General features: G+C 39.3%; 3 protein-coding genes across 4 annotated transcripts; 2 read left to right on the top strand and 1 right to left on the bottom strand.

Annotated features, from left to right (window-relative positions):
* Nucleotides 1–248: 248 nt before the first annotated feature.
* On the bottom strand, nucleotides 249–1,799 carry ecm1a (extracellular matrix protein 1a). Its single transcript, XM_087786656.1, has 3 exons — nucleotides 1,673–1,799; nucleotides 1,359–1,609; nucleotides 249–550 (listed from the first exon to the last, which is right to left on the bottom strand). Exons 1-3 carry the CDS (start codon nucleotides 1,725–1,727, stop codon nucleotides 347–349), a joined length of 510 nt encoding a protein of 169 aa, XP_087642782.1. The 5' UTR covers nucleotides 1,728–1,799; the 3' UTR covers nucleotides 249–346.
* Nucleotides 1,800–3,938: 2,139 nt separating this feature from the next.
* hcn3 (hyperpolarization activated cyclic nucleotide-gated potassium channel 3) lies at nucleotides 3,939–14,497 on the top strand. Its single transcript, XM_087786655.1, has 7 exons — nucleotides 3,939–4,508; nucleotides 9,036–9,465; nucleotides 9,608–9,769; nucleotides 11,344–11,562; nucleotides 11,967–12,113; nucleotides 13,256–13,496; nucleotides 13,575–14,497. The coding sequence occupies exons 1-7, from the start codon at nucleotides 4,036–4,038 to the stop codon at nucleotides 13,775–13,777; spliced, it is 1,875 nt and encodes a 624-aa protein (XP_087642781.1). The 5' UTR covers nucleotides 3,939–4,035; the 3' UTR covers nucleotides 13,778–14,497.
* A 2,166-nt stretch (nucleotides 14,498–16,663) lies between these two features.
* On the top strand, nucleotides 16,664–21,520 carry ndufv1 (NADH:ubiquinone oxidoreductase core subunit V1). Of its 2 annotated transcripts, none has more exons than XM_087786653.1 (11): nucleotides 16,664–16,725; nucleotides 17,541–17,654; nucleotides 17,731–17,813; nucleotides 18,227–18,397; nucleotides 18,848–19,031; nucleotides 19,097–19,286; nucleotides 20,149–20,361; nucleotides 20,549–20,715; nucleotides 20,798–20,879; nucleotides 20,952–21,097; nucleotides 21,318–21,520. In XM_087786653.1, the coding sequence occupies exons 2-11, from the start codon at nucleotides 17,550–17,552 to the stop codon at nucleotides 21,393–21,395; spliced, it is 1,419 nt and encodes a 472-aa protein (XP_087642779.1). In that variant the 5' UTR covers nucleotides 16,664–16,725; nucleotides 17,541–17,549; the 3' UTR covers nucleotides 21,396–21,520. The 2 variants fall into 2 exon arrangements, with proteins under 2 accessions (XP_087642779.1, XP_087642780.1); XM_087786654.1 differs by having other exon boundaries at nucleotides 16,704–16,725; nucleotides 17,545–17,654.
* Nucleotides 21,521–22,371: the final 851 nt, after the last annotated feature.

Raw genomic sequence — 22,371 nt, 5'->3', positions numbered from 1 at the left:
GTGTCTTTACTTGTGACAGCGTCTTTTTTTACCCGATATCTCGAAAAATGACTTAGGATCGATGTACTACTTTGTAAAAGTGTTACTTATATTTTTCTTTAAACGACTTTTAATAATTAATAAACGTTAAAAACGAGTGGGTGAAACAACGAGCCCGAGTCCCACGCCCAACCGGGAACCCTGAAACACTGACCTCTGGCGGAGACAGTTGCAACTACGGGTATTCACGTGTGAAAAAGACAAGAAAGTGTGTTTGAAATCTTTATTTTTTAAATTTATTTCATCATGAGAGCTGTTAAACATTTATCTTTGTCATTTTAACAAACACAATAGGTTTTATTTCCAATTAACAACCTTGTGCGTTATAGACAAAGCCCATCTCCCGAGGGGCCTCTGGGGCGCTGTACCCCGGAGTTGGGCTGTAGTCTGGGTTCGGCAGCTCCTCGTTGAAACAAGCCCAGCGAGCTTCTCCCTTCAAGTCGCAGCACTCGAAGGCAGCAGTCATGGTTGCATGTTCCTCCGCGCAGAACTTGCTCAGGGCTTGTTTCCACTGGAAATAAATAAAAAAAACATGTCAAAATATTTCTTCAGCTACATTTTTAACAGTTTCTGTTGCGACCGCAAGAGAGCGACCTCCCACAAGATGGTTGTTGGAATCTGAAGTCACATTTCGTGCGATTTAGAAATACGCTTTTCAAATGAGTATTACTTACTTACTTACTTTTATAGCGCTTGATTCAGTTAATCAAATAAAATTGGTGTAAAATTACTAAGAAGTGTTCTGCATTTGGGAGGAAGCCTTGGTGCAGACCTAGACCCTATACCACCTCATACAACGACCTATGTAAGTAAGTAAGTCATTTTTATTTGTATAGCGCTTTTCCAGACCAGGGTCACAAAGCGCTTAAACAATCAAAACAATATTCAATAAAGTATATTCTTAAAAGATCAAGATAAAACTGATAACACATCAGAAAGTTGATAAACGAAAGATATGACACAATATAATTACAGCAGTACAATAATAATTAATGGGCTGTTATGTGATATTTGTGGATATTTTAAAAGTCCATATTCAATTACTTCAAACCTTTTAAACAATTGATGACTTTTTTTTTTTAAAGAAAAGTATTTTAGTGTGTGAATATACAAAATATAAAGCAAAATATATATATACCTATATAAAAAGTTATTCTGAAGAAATGTGAAATACAAAATAAATATAATTTATTAGAATTAATTGGGAATTTAGGTTAAATGTCATCAGTCAAAGGAACATTTATGTCTTTGTGTATAAGGTTGAATTGAGGTCAAAACGTTTACACTAAAAATTAAAAAATACTGTCAAGAAAACATACAGCTTTAGTTGCACAGCAGAGTTGCCTGTTTCTATCCTGGAATCCACTGCAACAGGAAATGAACCACGACTCCAGGCGGTTGATGGCGTTTCCACGTCGACGAAAGTGGCTGGCGCCGCTCGGAGGGAAGAAGCTGGGAGGATAGCGAGGACGACCGGGACCCTGCAGGCAGATGTTTGCCAGATTCTCTGCGGTAGGCTCGGCAGGTGGGAAGGGAACGTCCGGCTCGTTGAGGGGATTGTTCACCGTCGCTGTGGATCCATGAAGAAGTCAACCTCAATATGTTCTGGAAGAAACGGATTCAAATACATTACCTCCCAAGGTCAGAAAACTCAGAATCAACCAGAGTCCGGTCAGGAAGGCTGTCATCGTTGCTCGAGTGGGTTGTCGATTTTTCAGGTCGAGTCGATCTCAGTTGATGATTTCGAACTTGTTAACTCCGACTTATAAAGGGAAGCTTTGATTTGTGGGCGTCAAGTGTCGGGAACTGTGGTGTAGGAGTCCACGGGAGGACGTGCAGAGTTCAGCGAAGGATTCTCTTATCATGGTCACGTCTGGAACAACATGTTTTCGCCAAAGAAATGTTGAGCGAAACCAAAATGTGCTGGAAATCAAGACGCACCTGGAATTGTTTGTCAAAGTTTCGAAGGGAAAATTCCCAAAACTCAACTTCAAACTCCATGAGTTTTGCCTTATCTGATGATGGTGGACTTGGTATGCTTGACTGGTAACCGTGGACTAGATTCAGACTGTACCATTCCCGATAATGAAATGATATTAAAAAGTGTTTGACTAATAGCATTTTTTTTATTTACGTTTTTTTAACAAAAGCACCAAAAAAGTGATGCACAAATGTCAATGAGATTTTCAGGATATGTCCATAATCAATTAGATGACTTTCTTGGTTCTGGATTAAAATCTAGATCCACACATCATACGCAGAATCGTGACTCTCTGTGGTGCAGATTCAGCTCTTTGTGTCGTGCAACTGCAAACGCATTGTTTTTTGTGTCGGTGTGTGAGGCAGGATTAGTTGAGTATGTTGGTCATGCACGTAGGTTACCCTCTGTACTGTTCATTAGTGGTCAGGTCGCCCTTGTAACTCGATCATGATCTGCAGGTTGGCTTTTCTCATTTTCAAATCTTGTGAATATATACATCTATTTCATTGAACTATTTGTTTCCCACTTTTTGAACTTGTCTGTAAACCAAATTTTCGAAAAATAAAACTGTTTTTGTCGTTATCGGTCGTTGTTGTGTTGCCGTCTCACAGCACTTTAACATCCACTGGAACGTCACATAGACGCTGACACACATAAATACGGCCTCCTTGTGAAAAGGGGCGTCTCAGGTGAGCCTGCAGAGCTGATGTAGACCTGAACATGATACCTTCCACTTAGAGGCTGTGGCACTAAACCAGCGAAAGGTGATCCATATGGAGCGGAAAGAAGTGGTCACGGAGAAGGAAGCTGGAGGTGATGAAAAGAACTCCAGCAGTTTAGTGGCTCTGAAAAAATACCAAAGACATTTGAATAAAGAATGAACACATAGTTTATTTCCCATAGTTTCACAGTTTAATTGTCAGGACTCTTTCTTGGAAACAAATGAAACACTGTACCATCTGAGATGTCTCACTCATCATAAACTCTAGTGTTTCATTGAAGTCTCCCTGGAGAGGTGTCCTGGATGTGTCCAATTGGGAGGAGTCCTTGGTGCAGACCCAAGAGTCTTTAAAGAAAATATTGGTTTTCTATAGTAGCTTGGTGACATCTTTTAACATACCACGACACTCTGACTCTATCGATGACATTTACTGATAAATCCTTGAAAGTATTTTATTTATAGTTTATTATGCTAACTTTAACATTAGCATGTTGTTGCATTTTTGTGGCTTAATTCTTGTTAAATTTACATTTGTCAGCCAGCAGAGAAAATAACAAAAGGAACAAAACAAAAAAAATAAACTGGATTTTGGTTGTGTTGTAAGTAAGTAAGTAATTTTTATTTATATAGCGCTTTTCCAGACCAGGGTCACAAAGCGCTTAAACAATCAAAACAATACTCAATAAAGTATATACTTTAAAGGTCAAGATAACACTGAGAACAACACAGGAGTTCAAATACTAACAACTTTCAAATTGTGACACTAAAATAAATGCAGGGCAACATTTCGTGTCCAAACACAACCACAGCATTGGCTGAATTCAGAGTGTTATCCGTGGTCTGCGCTCTCTGAGTGCTTTTCTGTTTATCTCTTGTAAACAGTTGTGATACTGACGCACAATCTTCCTGAGTTTGATAACACTTATACAACAGACAAAACAGAGGGTGTTTGTGAGGCGCTATTGAAGAGATAAACTTTCCATTCTTTTGTGTTGTTTCCGGTGGACGAGCAGCAGCTGAGGCAGTTGTGTGCGACGTGGAGTGAGGTCATTACCACGGCTCAGGCAGGGAGGGAGGGGAGGAGAGGTGAGTGGACGCTTTCCAACAAGCCGATTATTGAAGGCTACTGAGCCCTGCCTGGTAATTTGCATCCATCCTGTACTGGTCAGATGTGACATGGACACTGAGGCCGCCTCACCTGCTGCGCAGAACTGAGTCACTTTTAGGATTTTTGTCATTTTTAGTCATGTGTTAGCATCATCTTAAGTTTTAGGTCTTACTGAGAAAACTAAAGATGCAGGGGGGGAAGATGTCCAGCCCGTCCAGGAGCATGGACGAACAAAAGGTCACGTCGGGCAGCCCGTCCCACAAGCCGGACCCGCCTCGGTACCGCAGCTGGAGCAGCTTCCGCTTCTCCAGGTGGAGGAGCGGCTCTCAGAGGACGACCCCTCCGGGCAGCCCCTCGCCCAAGCTGGGCAAGAAGAGCGACGTGACCAAGACGCTGCTTTCGCTGGTGAAGACCCACAACGAAGACTACGTCTCCGACCCGGACGGCCTGCTGGACTGCAACGACGATGGGGAGGCGGTGGTCCTGGAGGCCCTGTCGGACCAGTCCACCTACTTCCAGAAGCAGTTCGGGAACCTGCTTCAGCCGGGGGTCAACAAGTTCTCCCTGCGGATGTTCGGGAGCCATAAAGGGGTCGCTGCCGAGCAGGAGAGGGTCAAGTCCTTCGGTGTCTGGATCATCCACCCGTACAGCGACTTCAGGTAGATCTCAACCCTGAACCTTTAGTGAGAGCCCAGGACCAACAAATTACACAACACTCTCACAAACGGGTCACACAACGTTTGTCTCTGTATAACAAGAAACACATTTAGACACGAGAGAACATTCGACATTATGATTTATTTGTGTGGTTTTATCAATTTAAAGTTAGAAAAACTTCGATTTGATTTGAAGCGAGAAATTAAAGTTCAGAGCTAAAGCAATACGGTCATACGATTCATAAGATTTCAACAAGGTTATCATCATTTCAAAAGAAGTTGTTGGACAAAGAGATTCAGTATTACGCAAGTGTTGCACAACTGTGAAATATAAACCTTTTTAAATGCAGTTTGTCAAAACATGTGCAATCCTTCTGCTGCATTAAATGACTCTGGGATTGATGTTCCTGTTTTTAAATTGTAGCCTGCATTTTTTTTAATAAGGGTGTCAAATGGTCAACGCCCACTTATTTGCCACCTCCACCTCCGTACTATTGATTAAGATTTTTTCAATGGTCACGTTTGTAACCTCTATGTGAGGTTTAGGATCAAATGGAGGATAAAATAAACCGTAATTTGTGTCAAAAGTCATGAATATCAAAACAAACATTTGATTATAGACTGGAAATGCATTAAATATTTGTTTTTATAAATGATGATGATAAGACAAAACCACAATTTGACAAATATTTTATACATTTAAACGCAAAAAGATGTAAGAGGGGAGAAGATATCTCACAGAATGTGGATTAAGAGAGTGTCTGGTTCCTCCTGGGTCAAAGATTTAGCATCAAATCCTATCTTTAATGGATGACAGGAAAAATTGACTTAGAGAAGGAAACCAAATTTAGGTTTTCAAACTTCCTACTTTTGTCTCACATATTGACATTGTAAGACACATATGACCCGCAAAAACATATTTACCTCAGACATAAATTATTAAGATTAAATATATTTTATCAGATCTATTCTAAATATTCTATGTACATTCTAATCTTCAAAAAATATAAAAAATAGAAGGTTTTACAGGGTGATACATTTCGCCTTATAGTGACTGCAGCTAATGCTGTGAACAACAAGCTAAGCTAAGAATAGCCTCCAGTTTAAAACTTAAAATTACAGGTTAATGACTTCTTACTACACTAACGGGCAAAACAACCAAACCTTTATAATATTATCGTACAATATTTAAGAGACTTATCTCAGTTATAATGTAAATCTTTTCTGTGGGTAACATTGAGTTTAAACAATAGCATTTTTATAACTCTTACATGATTAATAAACTGATAAGTAGTCTAAAATAATCAATACTTAAGTATTAAGTATTAACTTTATGTGAAACCTTGATTAGGAAAGTGTCCATTTACAATGACAATTAAATGTTATGCAATGTTAACACTTTTGAAATATTTTCTGACTGGGAAAGCTTATCAAACCGACCAGACATGTAAGACAGTTTTATAGAAAGTAAAAGGACGAGATCGAATAAAACCTCTCAAAAAAGGAAACTAATTGTTTTTAGGTTTCTTTATAACCTTATTTTTGTTTGAAAACTTGAAAAAGATTGAAGATGTTTGTTACAAAATGATTATACAACAAGCATTTTGCTTGTCCTTGTAAAATGTTGAGCTATAAAAATTAATAAAGAGAATAAAATGTTACTTTACAGTATGAAACATTAAAGATAACAGCCGTCCGTGAGCAGGAGACTTCATTTCTGTTGATTATGCGATGAAGGGATTTGATCAGCGATATATAGGACAAGATCATCTGGATTATTGTCTCCATGGTCACCGTCTTCCTACTTGTTCCTGCGTAAAAGAAACAAATCTGTCCGGATAATTAAAGAGATCCGCCATGTTTTGCTTACAAAACCAGAATAATTCCCTGTTTGTCCTTGAACTGCTCCAATAGCTGCACGTCCTTTAGCAGCGCTGCCCTCACATCTGTCTGCAGTGGCGATTTATAATAACCAGTTGAAACAATCATCAAACACACAGCGCAGGCCAGACAGCAGGATGAAGCCATGCGGGGATTATTGCCAGAAGAATCCCTATAATTCCAATCTTGCTTTATTATGCAATAATAGAGACAGCTGATGCAGGGATTATGTGAAGGCCACTCTCCTTAAACCGTATGCTCTGCCTTCCCTTCAGATGCGCTTGTCAATGCAACATTAGATGTTTTAGAAACCAAAATTCGAAGTGAAATTATTTATCAGTTGGTCCATCTGTCATCCGTCCATCACGTACTCAGCCACACACTCAAACCTGTACATCCTACCACCTGTCCTATCTGTCTCTGAGTTTGTTTCTCCATCTGTCCCGCCATCCTTTTGTCCAACCGCCTGTCCTAACGTCCATCGACCACACGTTCTTCACTCTGTCTGTCGATCTGATCATCCGTCCACCCGTCCAATCCATCTTTGTATAATGTACATGCATCTGTCCATCCAACAGTATTATCTAACTTTCTTTTAAACAAGCTCCATCTATGTATCTACATACCTAGAGAACTACCTAGCTACCTAGCTACCTAGCTAGTTAGCTACCTAGCTACCTAGCTACCTACCTGGCTACCTGGCTACCTACCTACCTAGCTACCTACCTACTCACCTACCTACCTGGCTACCGACCTAGCTACCTAGCTACCTACCTACCTACCTACCTAGCTACCTAGCTACCTACCTACCTACCTACCTACCTACCTAGCTACCTAGCTAGCTACCTACCTACCTACCTACCTACCTACCTACCTACCTACCTACCTACTAACCTATCTACCTACATACCTACCTACCTGGCTACCTACCTACCTACCTACCTACCTACCTACCTACCTACCTACCTACCTACCTTCCTACCTACCTACCTACCTACCTACCTACCTACCTACCTTCCTACCTACCTACATACGTACCTACCTTCCTACCTACCTACCTACCTACATACCTACCTACCTTCCTACCTACCTACCTACCTACCTACCTACCTACCTACCTACCTACCTACCAACCAACCTACCTACCTATCTATCTACCTACCTACCTACCTACCTATCTACCTACCTACCCAACCTAACTACCTACCTACCTACCTACCTGGCTACCTACCTACCTACCTACCTACCTACCTACCTACCTACCTACCTACCTACCTACCTACCTACCTACCTACCTACCTACCTACCTTCCTACCTACCAACCTACCTACCTACCTACCAACCTACCTACCAACCTACCTACCAACCTACCTACCTGGCTACCTACCTGCCTGCCTGAGGCTATATTAGTAGTAGATTTGCATCGTCATAGTTTGGTTTTGTCGTCAGCTGTTGACTCACCACTGAGGTGTCTTTGGAAAGGTTACAAGTGGAGAGCCAACCTGCTGCAACATAAAAGCAGATTACAAGTAGCCATGTTGAACAGAGTGTACACATGTGGGACATTGTTACATGAGGCATTGATCTTGTGTGTCACAGGAAGAAGGTTTTGTTTTCCTCTTGCCGGGTTCAAATTACAATCACTGAACTGTAATCAAAAACCCGCTCACATTCTAATGAAAGGCTGCGAGGAGACAGACAGAGTGTTTGACACAAACAACCTGAGGATGATGAACTCCTAACGAAAGATGAAATTTCCTAAATATATATTTTTCTAAATAAACAACTGGGAGGATTTTTTTCCAGGTCCTCCTCCTGTGTCAGTGGATGTTATGATACCAGGGAACAAGCTTAAGTGGGTCATCCTGGTCCCGGTTGAATGTCTTCACTTGACCTGAGTGCTGGGATAGACTGAAGCGTGAAGATTGTGTTTTTCTATTAATAAAACTTGATTCATTTACTTTAATTTCTAAAATAAATAATCCAGAAGAAGACGTCATTCAACACACATGTGACCCATCTTTACCACCCTGTAAAAGTCAAGATAATAATTTGAGATATGCATTTAAAATATACAAAGTAAAACTAATTTGCAAATTAAAAAGATGTTAAATTGTTTTAGGAAATTGTAAAAAAAAATCTGAGTTTGTAAATTTGTTTCAGATTTGTTTTCGTAAATTGTCATGTAGTTGAAAAGCTTTTACATTTTAATTTTCTTCCAGAGTAAATTTGTTTCTGCTTCTGGGCCTCCATATCAGTTACTCCGGTACCATATGAATTATTTTTACGTTTCTGTTGTCTTAGGGTCAAAGTGATCCAAAGGCCCAAAAACAAATGAGTTTGAGGTATCCCTTGTGTTGACTCTGGGTCAAGGTGAACAACCTCCACCACTGCATATGTATTTTACCTCAATTTCTGTTTTGTTTTTGGGCCTTGGGTCACCTTGACCCTAAGACAACACAAGGGATACCACAAACACGGTTGTTTTCCAGCCTTCGGGTAGCCTTGCCCCAGCAACAACACAAAGGATACCACAAGCACATTTGCTTTTCAGCCATCGGGTCATCTTGACCCAGTAATAACACAAGGGTTCAGATCTTCTAGTTTCCATGCTCTTCATCTATTTAGACGTCCACCTGTTCTGTGCAGGTTTTACTGGGACATTGTGATGCTGCTGCTGATGATGAGTAACCTGGTCATCCTGCCGTGGGGAATCACTTTCTTTGAAGACCAGAACACCATGCCCTGGATCACCTTCAACTTCCTGTCAGACACTCTCTTCCTGATAGACCTGGTTTTAAACTTTCGCACCGGCATCCAGGGAGAGGACAGCCACATCATCCTGGACCCCAAGGAGATCCGGCTACATTACCTGCGCTCCTGGTTCCTGGTGGACTTTATCTCCTCCATTCCTGTTGACTACATCTTCCTCATCGTGGACTTGGAGACGCTGCACGATTCCTCCGATGTTTACCGCACCGCCAGAGCTCTTCGTATCGTGCGCTTCACGAAGATCCTCAGCTTGTTGCGTCTTCTTCGACTGTCGCGTCTGATCCGGTACATCCATCAGTGGGAAGAGGTGAAATACTTCTGGCTTCTTAACATGTTTTAACATAACTTAACGCCTCCTGAATTGTAGTTGTTTTGTCATCAGTTTCTCAACTTGGGAAGAATAAAGGCATAGCATCATTATCATCATCATCATTTTCGTCTGCTGTCAGATGTTCCACATGACCTATGACCTGGCCAGCGCAGTCGTGCGGATATTCAACTTGATCGGCATGATGTTGCTACTGTGTCACTGGGATGGATGTATGACCTTTATGGTGCCGATGCTGCAGGACTTCCCTCCGGACTGCTGGGTGTCCAAGAACAACATGGTGGTGAGTATTCAAGTTTTCAAATCTCAACAGAGGTAGAGAGTAACAAAGTAAAAAGGTCCAAAAAGTAAAGATTTGAGCATTTGTTCTTTACTCTGATTTTGTGGATACTTCAAACTTTTATTCTACTACATTTGATAACAATTACATACTTTAATTATGTTGCATTTTAACATTCTGATTCCTAGAGGCTGTCATACCTAGATATGACAATTAATTAGTTAGTTAAAGTTTGTTACTGTGGTTTTATTCTTTTATTCTGAGAAACCAACCCTGCTTAGCACACTTCCCTCAATGTGAATACAGTTTGAGTCCAACATAATTATGCCAGCGCAACACATCAGAGCCAGCGGTTCTTGACCTAATTCAGTGTTTTCTTGTAGTCAAACAGATCTTATCTTGATTTTTCATATTCTTTTTTTTATCTTGTTTTTAAGACGACAAAACCTGTTGTTAAGCTTATATTTGTCTTATCCCCTGATATTTCTGTCAGGTGAATTTCTGATGTTTACTAACATTTACAATGAGTTTAAACACCTTATATTTACGGAAGATAACCCTTCAAATTATACACATTTCCCTTGCAGTTAGTAGAGAGCAAACACAAATTTGGATTTGTTTGTTTAAAGATGAATTACAGGGCGTATTGCTTTCACATTTTAAAGCAACAAGCCCAACATTGCTTATAATAACAATGACTTAAAACCTTTAAGAGCACAGATTTCAGCTAAGCCTCTTTCTTACACCTATTTTCTTTAATATCCTGCATAAGTCTTCCTTTATTTAGTTCATGCTAATCCTGTTCCATGGTTCCATGGTTTTGTTTGGCAGGCAAAATTAAAGTATTCCTGGGCAGGATGTGACTTGCCTTGAATTATTTCCTCACCTTAGAGTCAGATTGTGTTGCTTGATAGTCTTGCTTAATATTCCTCTCAATTTAAAAAATATAAACAAACATATTCTCCACTTAATGAAATGCTTTTGTGTTCAATCATTCAGTGATTTACGAGCTATGTTAGCTTAGCTTTTTTTTCATATTGAAATGTTGTCAATGTTCCACTCTTCAGAACCCCCCCATAGGAAAACCCCACACTTCCAAGCTAGTATTATATTATATAGCTGTTTTCAGTATAGGATTAAGTATATTGCAGTTGTTATGCATGATGTTTTTACTATCTGCAGTGATTTTTTTGTAGCTAGTACCCATGCTGGTTAACTCTGGGAGTTACTGTTTATTTACAGAATATTATGATAAAAGGACCTTTAACATGATACTAGAATCTCATTTTTTTAAATTTGTTTTGAATATAAATATATTATATAAACGTGAGCAGCAAGTAAGATATCAATTTCTGGCCTTGGGAGCTGCAGAAGAAGCCAGTAGTCCATGACATCTTTCACAGAGAAATCGGTAAAAATGTTGTTGATCTAAAACGCCAGAGATTCTACATTGTATCTGAGTTACTTCACATAGGAAGAACAGCCCTAGTCTGGACAGAACAAGATCAGGGTTTACCAGCTCAAACTCAAGAAACCTTCTCTGTCTTTTCTTTTACTCTCTCTCTCATACGAAACAGAATGCGACATGGCACATCCAGTACTCCTACGCCCTCTTCATGGCCATGAGTCACATGCTCTGTATCGGTTACGGCGCCCACCCTCCCGAGGGGATGAGCGACGTGTGGATGACCATGGTCAGCATGGTTGTGGGGGCCACTTGTTACGCCATGTTCCTCGGTCATGCAACGAACCTGGTCCACTCCCTGGACGCATCCCATCGCCAGTACCAGGAGAAGGTAAGCACCCCCTCTGCGCACAGCTGCACGGACACGTGGACGCTAATGTGATTTTATAATCCATTCATGATTGAAATCATCAGCCTGGTTATTTTATTACTGAGACGCTGCCAAATGCTTAGAAAATAGCAGTATTATCTAACAGGCCGTGTGGGTTCATTGTGACCCTTCGCCTGGGATATTCACAGTGTAGCCGAGCAGATGCAAGGAAATGGCAGCGCCTTTGTTTTTGGGACGATTGTTGGATAATTTCCATTACAAATGAGTTACACAATCCACTTAAATCGACAGCTGAGTTGTGAGAACGTCATTTGTCAAACACATGGGGACTGAAGGTGACATTTGTGGAACGTCTGTTCAGGTCCAGCGTTTGTGTTTTAACATGCGGGAAAAAAATGTTTCAGTACAAGCAGGTGGAGCAGTACATGTCCTTCCACAAACTGCCGGCCGACGTCAGACAGAGGATCCACGACTACTACGAGCAGAGATTCCAAGGAAAGATGTTCGATGAAGATAGCATCCTGGGGGAGCTGAGCGACCCTCTGAAAGAGGTGAGGGTCGTAGTGCAGATATCACCGTCTGTAGTGACATGTTTCATGACTCGGGTCAATAAATCCTGATCACCAAGAGAACAGTTTTTCAAATCATAGCGTTCATTTAGTTCAGAAAAACTACAATTACATAGAATTAGTTAATTAGTTTAGCCACTTGACGAAGGAATTCACATTCCAAGTGAAGTCTTGTGGTGGTTTGTAGTCATTATTATTATTTTTCGTGACGATTTTCTTTCGTTTTATTAAATGTATAGATATAAATGACATACTGCGGTGTGCCAGGTTCAACAATTGAATCTATAAAACAACTTTTATGAGTCAGGAATGTTAACAGACGAGGCCTCCAAAACCTACCTGGATCCATATGGAACAACAGAACACCAACCAACAATTGCTCCTAAAAAATATTTTCTAACCAATCCTGAAAGATTAAGGAACATCCTTTGGCAATCTTTGAGGTTTGGTTCTTAAAAATAATTTACAAATCAACATCATAAGCAAAATAATAACCTTTTGGTTGAAGTTAAGGGGAAAGATGGAATTTATTTATATATTAAACAAGACTGTGACATGTTAATCTTATTTTTATTATTTTTTAATTGATGCATTCTTGGTGTCTTTTTTCTGATCCCAGCTGTATACATTACATATATACATTGTTAAAGGGATAGTTAACCCAAATTTCTAATATAATTCATTTTCTAATCACCCTCATGTTGACTAAGTGTTGGGAGAATTTAAATCCATATTTTTTTTGGAGTTAAAGTCAGATGGCAGGTCCATATTTCACACAACAGAAAACATGAAATACCTCAACTCTGCTCGTCTTTAATGTTCCTCTTGTATTGAAGCCCTGTTCCTAGAAAAAAATTCTTAATTTTAAGCTTGTTTGTAGCAGAAACTATTTCTGATGTCTTTCACTTTAAATCTTAATTAAATTAATGTAAATTATCACAACACTTAGCCAACATGAGGATGATTGAAATTCAAATTTCGGATGAACTATCACTTTAAATGACTGAAGAACTTGATATGATTGTTGCAGTTGGAGTATACCAACAGTGTGATTTGATGGGAACTAATACTATTTTTATCTCTGGTTGTATAATGATTCTGAAATACTTTATTTTATTCTGAAGGAGATTGTCAGTTACAACTGCCGTGGCCTCGTTGCCAACATGCCACTCTTCGCCAACACCGACCCTCATTTTGTGACGGTGATCCTGACCAAGCTACGCTTCGAGGTCTTCCAGCCGGGCGACCCGATCATCAGGGAAGGAACGCTGGGTCGGAAAATGTATTTCATTCAACACGGAAACGTGATCGTCAGCCCATGCGGCGGGAAAGAGATCAGGCTCAGCGATGGAGCGTATTTTGGAGGTGGGTTCGTGTGAATTGTGGGAACTACTTGTGTTTAGTCACAACCAAAGCTCACCTACCTTTATCTTGTGCGTCCAGAGATCTGCCTGCTCACCCAAGGACGCCGCACGGCCAGCGTGATGGCGGAGACCTACTGCCGTCTGTACTCGCTGAGTGTGGACAGTTTCAATGAAGTCCTGGAGGAGCATCCTCTCATGAGACAGGCGTTCGAAAGCACAGCCGTGGATCGACTGGGCCGTGTGTCGAGGAGACCCAGTTACGAACCGCCGCCAGATAATTGATGACAAGTCTGGAACTAAAAAAAAGATAAAAAATGAACTATGTTTTTGAAACTAACCCAACATGAAAATGTGAATTCTGGTGTTTGTAGCAACACGGACTCATGTTTCCCTCCCTGCTGTCCTAATTTTAAGATACTGTTAATATGTTTTATGTGTACGTTACTTGAATGTTATTGGCTAAATGAGTTTTCCAATAATTCCTCGATAGACTTCACAAGCATAGAGAACCCATGCAAGTTATTCACAAGGCACCGGTTGAACTGTCCTTACTTTACTTAGCTTTGGAGATTATATGTTCAAGGTTATTTGCTCTCCAGGTTGGAAAAAAACCCTTCCCAAGGTCAAGTATCTTTAAGTCTTGTTCACGAGTTTTCATCGCGAGTTATGAAGGTATGTATTCTTCGGTGAAAAAACAAAGTTCCCCATTGATTGAAGGGTAGATAAAGTAGGCTTGTGTTTCCTCCATTTGGGAATCTGTGCTCTCTTAGGAGATAAGGTGACAAGCTTAAGATGCTCCTCCACATGGAGAGAAGTCTAGGTGGCTCGGGCACATTTTAGGAATCATCCTAGACGCCAATATAGTGAGGTACCCCTGGCATGTCCAACTGGGAGGAGACCCCTGTGCAGACCCAGGTCAAGCTGGAGAGATGTTTACACTGAGAGATAATTTCTAACTGCATATCATCAACAAACCACAACATACACAACGTTTGAAAGAGTTTGCACGCCTAGGGTTTCATCCTCACAACAGCAATGGTGGACTCAGCGACATCACCCTAGTTTATATTTTGTCATATTCGCTGCTGTAAACATGGTCTGTGGTTTTTTGGAAGGCCTGGGAACGCCTCAGTGTCCACAAGGCTTGAGGTTCCTGGCAAGAGGTAGAGCCTCTCTGCTCATGCTGCTCTCCCTTTGACCTGACCTTGGATAAGTGGTGATTTATGGTAACACAGAAAGTCATAAATAACAAAAAAATGTTTTTTACAACTCAGTCTTTACTCGAGTTGAGTAAATTAACATTAAATTAGCGGGGCAAAACTCAATGCTTATCGGTTGTATGACTTTTAATTTACTTCTGTAACACATTTAGGAAATGAAAAATAGACTGTAAGGACATTGTTTATATTTTAATGAATGAACAAAAATTACAGCTTCACATCATCCAGCAAATGGAGCTAAAAAAAATAGTGGGGGGTTTCAATTACTATTCAGGTAATTAAAAGAAATGAAATAACTTAGAAACAAGTATTTTTGTCGTTTTGTAAATATATGTTTCATTTTGCATTGCTGGTTACAACGAGCCGCCTGTAGCGGTAATTCAGGACGAACAGAGACTGTATTGAATGTATGAATCAATGATTGAAAAGATTTCTTATGCTCATGTACAAACCTCACAAAGCTGAGGCAATTAAATCTGTTGCGACATGTTTAACACATTATAGGAGCCAAGTGGGATAATCCTTATTTTAAAACTTGTATTCTTACAAGCTATTAATGTAGTACAATGTTTTTAAAGATAATTCCTGATCATCTATTTAAAACAATGTCTCTGTGTTGATAAAATGAAGCACACGGATCACACGGACTGTCTGTATGGACACAATCACAGCTGGACTAAGTGAACATGTGTACACACTCAGTCAGGACATCTGTTGTGAGGGTTTCCGCCGACAGCTGAACACACTGGTTGCTCAACTATCGGATCAACTACAACTACTCTCGAGCATTCAAGGTCATCGTGATCGTACTTTTATCTGAGATGTCAACTGGATCACATTCCTGTGATTAGTGTGATGTAAAGTAAGGATTTTTCTTAAGGTAAGCAAAGTTAAAGAATGCAGCCCCAGCGATTAACTTGGGACTAAATGTTATTTTTCATTATGCCTGTACTGTACATTTACCACTGAATTATTACCCATAATTCTGGAATCATTTCTTTAAATATGTCTTTGTCAGTGGACATTACTAAACTCCAATCCTTGTATTATACTTTTTCTTTGTGACACCATTGCTCATTATGTCCTTCAAGAAAGGAATTCCTCTCTCCTTCAAGCACAAGAATAAATGTGTATTTTTGCTTAATAATTGCCTGCCGGTTTCTTTTTTTTAATGCATTTGTGCTCCAATGAAGGTATAAACTTTTATAAAGTGCTGTATGAACAAAAATATTATCATTATTTTATAGTTCACGTACAGTCCGGTTAGAGAATAACAAGAACGCCACCCAGAGGATTGTAACGAGATAACTAGTGAGAATTAGAAATATCTAATCTTTAAGTCATAAAAATGTCATATCACTACATTATAGTCATTTGCCTAAATCAGGGTCCAACATGTGGATCTTTCAAACCCTTTATGTGGCTCTTGTGGTTTTCAACAAACTAGGAGGGAAACATTAACACGTGAAGCAATAATGCTTGTTGGTTTTTTTCATTAGTAGCTTTTTGATTATGAGTATGAGTATAGTTAGTTCCTACACTTACGAATTAATGAAAACAGATTTATTTTTATATTATTTTGTGTTTCTTTCTGGAGATTAAACAGTTAAACCTTCCAATTAACAGACATATAATATAGTGTAGCGTACTATGAATTTAAAATTGACAATACGTTTTTTTTTCATGTGGTATTTTGTTTTTCCGCTTTAAAAAATAAAAAAATAAATATATTTATGTGTTTTGTGTGCTTCAGTTTATCAGTCAAACAGATACTGCGGCTCTGCAAAAGTTTCAATTAAATTAAATCACTATTTTGATGTCGACGTAAAATGGTGTTTCAAAAAATAAAAAATATTTTAAAGAATGGACAATTATAAAACATGAATATTAAATATACCTGTATAAGGAGCCGAGTCGCCGGAAGTTGTTTTCCTCCGGTGCAGCAGCAGCACTGTGTTGTCACAAGCGGACTTCCGGTCTAGCTTTCATAAGCTACAAGGGACAAGAGACGTGAGTAACATGGTTTCTTCTGACTAGTTGAGTTACATGGACGTTCATTAGACTAAAGAAGATATAAACCAAGTCACGCAATACCATCACAATGTTGTCGACATGAACAAACGTGTAGTTTTGATCGGTTTAAAGACAAGGTGAACAGATAGCTATGCTAGCTGAGCATTAGCCGTGTGTGCACGGAGGTCAGTGTGAACTCTTACGTACTCGCCTATTAAATGCATTTTATTTTATTTTAATAATGCAAATTATGTTGTTATTCTGTTCCCGAGGTAGATTATCCAGATTAAAAAAGCAGGTAAAATTAGTGAAAAGAAACTGCAACAAAATTGGGGTTACACAACTGCCGATTCCTTGTTTACGTAAAAATTGTTTTGATTTATTTTGATGTTGCTAATAATTCACCCGAAGTCAAATCCATATTGGTCTTTGATATTTATTCATAATTCCTGTTATACTGTTACAATGTTTATACATCGATATACTAAATAAATGCCCTCTTGTTGTGGTATGACAACGTACACAAAACAAATACTAATAGACATTTTAGTACTGTGTATAGTAATTTTTGCCCCTATTGTTGTATGTTGGAATTTAATTTCAGTATTGGAAAACTTTCTAGCATATATGTATTTTTTGTTTTTATTTTTAATTTAAAAAGGAATGGGGAAGTAAATGGTATTTTTTCTGGGTTCCTTAAAAAGTCTTTAAAATTAGATTTAAAAAAATTAAACTGTATGAACCTGGGCTTGATCCTTCATTTTGTGTTTTGAATAATTCCAAAAGTAACCATGACTCTCTTTTATGCCTAGTTAGGAAGGATGCTGTCCCTTTCCCGTGCTGTGGCGAGCGGCGTGGCCCGTGCTCCTGCTGCTTTAAGTCAGGGTGGAGTGAAGGCCATCACTCGCTACAACAGCACAGCTCAGGTAATTCAAATTGAGTTTAAAGGTCACATAATGTGAAAGATGAGGTCAATAACAAGTTTTGAATTTTTTTTTTAAGAGTGCTCCCAAAAAAACAACATATGGTCCACTGGCAGATGAGGACAGGATATTTACAAATCTCTACGGACGTCATGAATGGAGGTGAAAATATGCTGATATTGCAAATTGTATGAGAAAATAAATCCTCAAGATGTGTATCCTCACAATATTTGTGTTTGACTTCAGACAATCACAACAGCTAAATTCACCATATCACATGCAATAAAACCCAGTATTTATATATTTTTATGTCATTTAAAAATGGATGAACTTGTTTACACAGATTATTCCACTGTCGTTTCAATTGTGTGATTTTTATCATCATGTGTTTGTGAAATTACATAATGAAAACGTTTTTCCAGTTTTTTTGTTGTTGTTTTCATAAATTCAAATTAGTTAATTCTGCCTGCTATAGAAACTTAACATCAAACTGTGTCAGATATTGTTTTTCTTAATCTTCTTAAAGATCTTGTCAGACTATTCATATTAATAATGTTTGTGTGATTTCACTTAAGGCTGAATGGAGCAGTGAAGCGTGGAGACTGGTACAAGACCAAGGAGATCCTTCTGAAAGGGGTCGACTGGATCCTCAATGAAATTAAAGTTTCTGGACTGCGTGGGAGAGGGGGCGCAGGATTTCCCACTGGAATGAAGTGGAGCTTCATGAATAAGCCAAGTGACGGCAGGTCAGAACATTTTCCGCTATCAACATACCAATTTGTACTTAAATGGATGTAAAATATTGTATTTTTTTATGTATATAAAGAAAAAGTTGAACAAAGATAGTTTATTACAAACTTATCAATATCATGTCTGTGGTGAACCCAAAACAATTTAATTGCATATTCCATAATCCTTTAGTCTCTATGATTATCATCTAAAATTTTAAGTCAGATCTTATGATCAATGGCTTTCCCTATGATATTTCATGGATCTAAATGAGGTGCTTTCAGGTGTAATGCTTGAATAAATGATGCATCTACATTGTAGCTTAATTTGAAGGGGGAAAAAATGAAACGTGAAGAAAAATCCGTTCCAAACAAAACAAACGAGAAATCTAAATGTGGGGAAGAAATGGCATGATGAAATATGTTCGTCCACTTTATAAATGTAAAACCATTTCAATCTATCTGTAGGCCAAAATATTTAGTGGTGAATGCCGATGAGGGAGAGCCCGGTACCTGCAAGGATCGTGAGATCATGAGGAATGATCCCCACAAGCTGGTGGAGGGCTGTCTGGTCGCTGGACGAGCCATGGGTGCTCGCGCCGCTTACATTTACATCAGAGGAGAGTTCTACAACGAATCCTCCAACCTGCAGGTAAAATGACACTCAAAGTAATGTCTCTCGTGATAACGGAGAAGTAACTTTCAAGTGTCCTTCAGGTGGCCATCAACGAAGCCTATGCTGCAGGGCTGATTGGAAAGAACGCCTGTGGGAGTGGGTATGATTTTGACGTGTTTGTAATGCGCGGTGCTGGAGCCTACATCTGTGGAGAGGAGACGGCCCTGATTGAATCGCTCGAGGGAAAGCAGGGAAAGCCCCGTCTGAAGCCGCCGTTTCCTGCTGATGTCGGTAGGTGAAAAAAAATGAAATGTGATAACAAAACGATAGAAATGTGTAGCATTACCAACATGTACAGTATAAAAAAGCGTTGAACTTCAATCGCAAAGCTTCTCGTGCACACCTTCTCACACATACAATTTCATAGGTAATGAAATATTTCTATACGTTTTCACTATTAACAGATGAGGCTGAAGAGGGTTAAAAAAAAAATCCATTTTATTTTTCTTTTCCATTTTCAGCAAAATCAAAAACAATTTTTATTCATTCATGTTATCCAAAAAAAATGTCTGCCACCCTATATTTCAACAAAATCCTCACAAGACAATTTCGGCACTTGTTACGTGTGCAACTCTCTCCTCTGGACTCTCGGATGTCGGCCTAATACAGCCTGACCCAGACTGTAGCCCCAGCCTTGGACAGATCCATTTCATAATAGTTTAACCATAGATTATCTTTTATTTTAAACGCAAATGTAAATAATCAAAGAAACAAAAAGCCATACCACGCAATAGAAAATACAAACACAACAGGGTTAAGGTGCCACTGACATCACCCCAAAACACCCCTATTTTACCTGGGTGGTTCAGTCCCTGGTTCTCTTCCCCAAACCAGGATGTGGTGAGTGGATGACTGATTGTTTACAACAATAAATGCACGAAAAAATGGTCAAAAGGAAATCAGAAAGGGATACACTAACAACCGAAAAGCAAATAATACTCTCAATGCGTTAGCGTCACACCTAATGTACGACGGAAGGTGTTGTGTGTGTTGACTTTTTGTTCTTTTAAATGTGAATTTTAAAATGCAAAAAAAAAATTGATGAATAGATACGATTGGCAACACTATGTTCTTTCTCGTCTCTGTTTTACAGGCGTCTTTGGTTGTCCCACAACTGTCGCTAATGTGGAGACGGTGGCTGTCGCTCCCACTATCTGTCGCCGGGGGGGCACCTGGTTCTTGGGCTTCGGCAGGGAGAGAAACTCTGGAACAAAACTCTTCAACATCTCTGGCCATGTGAACACGCCGTGCACTGTAGAGGAGGAGATGTCAATTCCTCTTAAGGAATTGATCGAGAGGCATGCAGGTCAGCTTTTTTCAATTTATCTGAATTTTGCTTTCTTGATCTCTATTAATTGAATGAATGTTTAGCTGTTCATTTTGTCATTGGTGTATAAAATGAAAAAGAAAGTATTGATCTAACTCTCAAATCTATGTTTTCCCTTTTAAGCATGTCACATGTTTTATTAATGAGTCAATGCTGTGTCTGGAAGGTGGCGTGCGCGGTGGCTGGGACAACCTGCTGTGTGTCATTCCCGGCGGCTCCTCAACTCCTCTTATTCCCAAGAATGTGTGTGAGGACGTGCTCATGGACTTCGATGGTCTCCTCCAGGCCCAGACTGGACTGGGAACAGCTGCACTTATCGTCATGGACAAATCTGTAAGTTCCACTTGTCAATTTAAAAAACTTTTTATATGCAAGGACAAGATGAGACTTTTTGTTTTGTATGTTTTCTTCTCAGACTGATGTGATCAGAGCCATCGCTCGTCTGATTGAGTTCTACAAACATGAGAGCTGTGGCCAGTGCACACCCTGCAGAGAAGGTAAAGGCTCTTCAGCTGTTTTTCATCCCCTTGTCTTTGGAAACCTGGTTTGAAACATCTGCTTGTTCGTAGGTGTGGATTGGATGAACGACATGATGTGGCGTTTTGTTCGCGGCGATGCTCGGGCATCAGAGATCGACATGATTTGGGAGCTGAGCAAGCAGATTGAAGGTCACACGATCTGTGCGCTCGGAGATGGAGCAGCATGGCCTGTTCAGGTAATTTGAACTTGTGCTACCAATGTGATGGAAAAAGAAAATCCTGGAAGTAAAAGCATAATTGAGCTGCTTGGGTCAGATTCATGAGGATCTGAAGAGTCTTGTACATTGAAAATAACGGCCACGAATAATCTATTGTATTCCAACCCTCAAGTCTATCATGATAGTAGTTTGTTGGCTCTGTCATAAACATGACATATGTGTTCACTCTTTTCTACAGGGCTTGATCAGACACTTCAGACCTGTGATGGAAAGCCGCATCGCTGAGTTCCAGCAGAAGCAGCAAGCCAGCGTTTGAGTCTCTCCTCAGTACATTGATCTGTATTTTTCGTCCACAAAATATTTAAAAGATTAAAGTCCTCGTCTGTAGTTAAATGATCTCTGCCTTGTTTAAGTTCAGAAATAAAGTTCTATGAACCCGAACTGTAGTTGTTGTTTTTTTCTGGTATGGCGTTCTATATTTTTTGAAATGTAAAAAGAAAAGTTGTCAAGACTTAGTAATCAACATATTTAAACTAATATATTGACATAAAGATATTTTTTATCACTTGTGTTAGATTTGATGAACCATATTTACAAGTGACAATACAGTCTCATAATCCAGATTCATTGTAGTAGATGGAGTCAGATCCATCCCACGGTGACTATGAGTTCAAAGGTCAAAACCTTTAAAACATGAACATGCATTGTAACGTTTCATAAAAGGCAGTAAACAGCTTTATTTTTAATTCCTAATACAGGGTGTGATGCCAACGACAAGTGTCGGAGAATGTGTGGAATGATTGGGGATCACTCACATATTCTGAGACTGCACAAACATACCACAATATTTTTTAGAAAGATTGGTGAAAAAATAAAGACGATTTCAAAAAACATTCCTGTTCATCCCTTTCTGTATCTTCTGGATGTATTGTATGGAGATTCATTTTTTAAAGACAAACTTTATGTGTTAAATATACCGTTCTCTCAATGGATGAAAATAAACCCTCCAACATTGGATGGATGCAAAGAGAAACTAAAACATGTTTACCTGATGGATTAAATTACTTCCCAACTGCACCCAAAAAGCAAAAGAGAAGAGTTCCCTGTTATTTAATATGATGGCCAAAAATCCAAATTATTTGTATTGCCATTGTTAGTGAGGGTTCCTCCTTCTGGGACTTTTTTTTCAGTACAGTGGTGCAAACATGAAACATACAAATAAATAAATCTCAAACATAAATATAACATACATAATTTTCATGGCACAGAAATTGTGTAAAGCGGAAAGTGCG

The sequence above is a fragment of the Callionymus lyra genome, chromosome 3, assembly GCF_982586985.1.
Source record: "Callionymus lyra chromosome 3, fCalLyr1.hap1.1, whole genome shotgun sequence".
Taxonomy (NCBI): Eukaryota; Metazoa; Chordata; class Actinopteri; order Syngnathiformes; family Callionymidae; genus Callionymus; species Callionymus lyra.
This window is presented reverse-complemented; position numbering and strand designations above follow the sequence as displayed.

What these genes read in the sequence shown, in the direction of transcription:
- ecm1a (XM_087786656.1), bottom strand. Translation starts at nt 1,727, where the DNA reads ATGACAGCCTTCCTGACCGGACTCTGGTTGATTCTGAGTTTTCTGACC. An exon ending in GAGTTTTCTGACCTTGGGAG is followed by an intron (nt 1,610 to 1,672) that starts GTAATGTATTTG and finishes ATGGATCCACAG; the next exon opens with CGACGGTGAACAATCCCCTC. An exon ending in TCTGCTGTGCAACTAAAGCT is followed by an intron (nt 551 to 1,358) that starts GTATGTTTTCTT and finishes ATTTATTTCCAG; the next exon opens with TGGAAACAAGCCCTGAGCAA.
- hcn3 (XM_087786655.1), top strand. Translation starts at nt 4,036, where the DNA reads ATGCAGGGGGGGAAGATGTCCAGCCCGTCCAGGAGCATGGACGAACAA. An exon ending in CACCCGTACAGCGACTTCAG is followed by an intron (nt 4,509 to 9,035) that starts GTAGATCTCAAC and finishes TGTTCTGTGCAG; the next exon opens with GTTTTACTGGGACATTGTGA. An exon ending in TGTCCAAGAACAACATGGTG is followed by an intron (nt 9,770 to 11,343) that starts GTGAGTATTCAA and finishes CATACGAAACAG; the next exon opens with AATGCGACATGGCACATCCA.
- ndufv1 (XM_087786653.1), top strand. Translation starts at nt 17,550, where the DNA reads ATGCTGTCCCTTTCCCGTGCTGTGGCGAGCGGCGTGGCCCGTGCTCCT. An exon ending in GCCGTTTCCTGCTGATGTCG is followed by an intron (nt 19,287 to 20,148) that starts GTAGGTGAAAAA and finishes TCTGTTTTACAG; the next exon opens with GCGTCTTTGGTTGTCCCACA. An exon ending in GAGCAGCATGGCCTGTTCAG is followed by an intron (nt 21,098 to 21,317) that starts GTAATTTGAACT and finishes TCTTTTCTACAG; the next exon opens with GGCTTGATCAGACACTTCAG.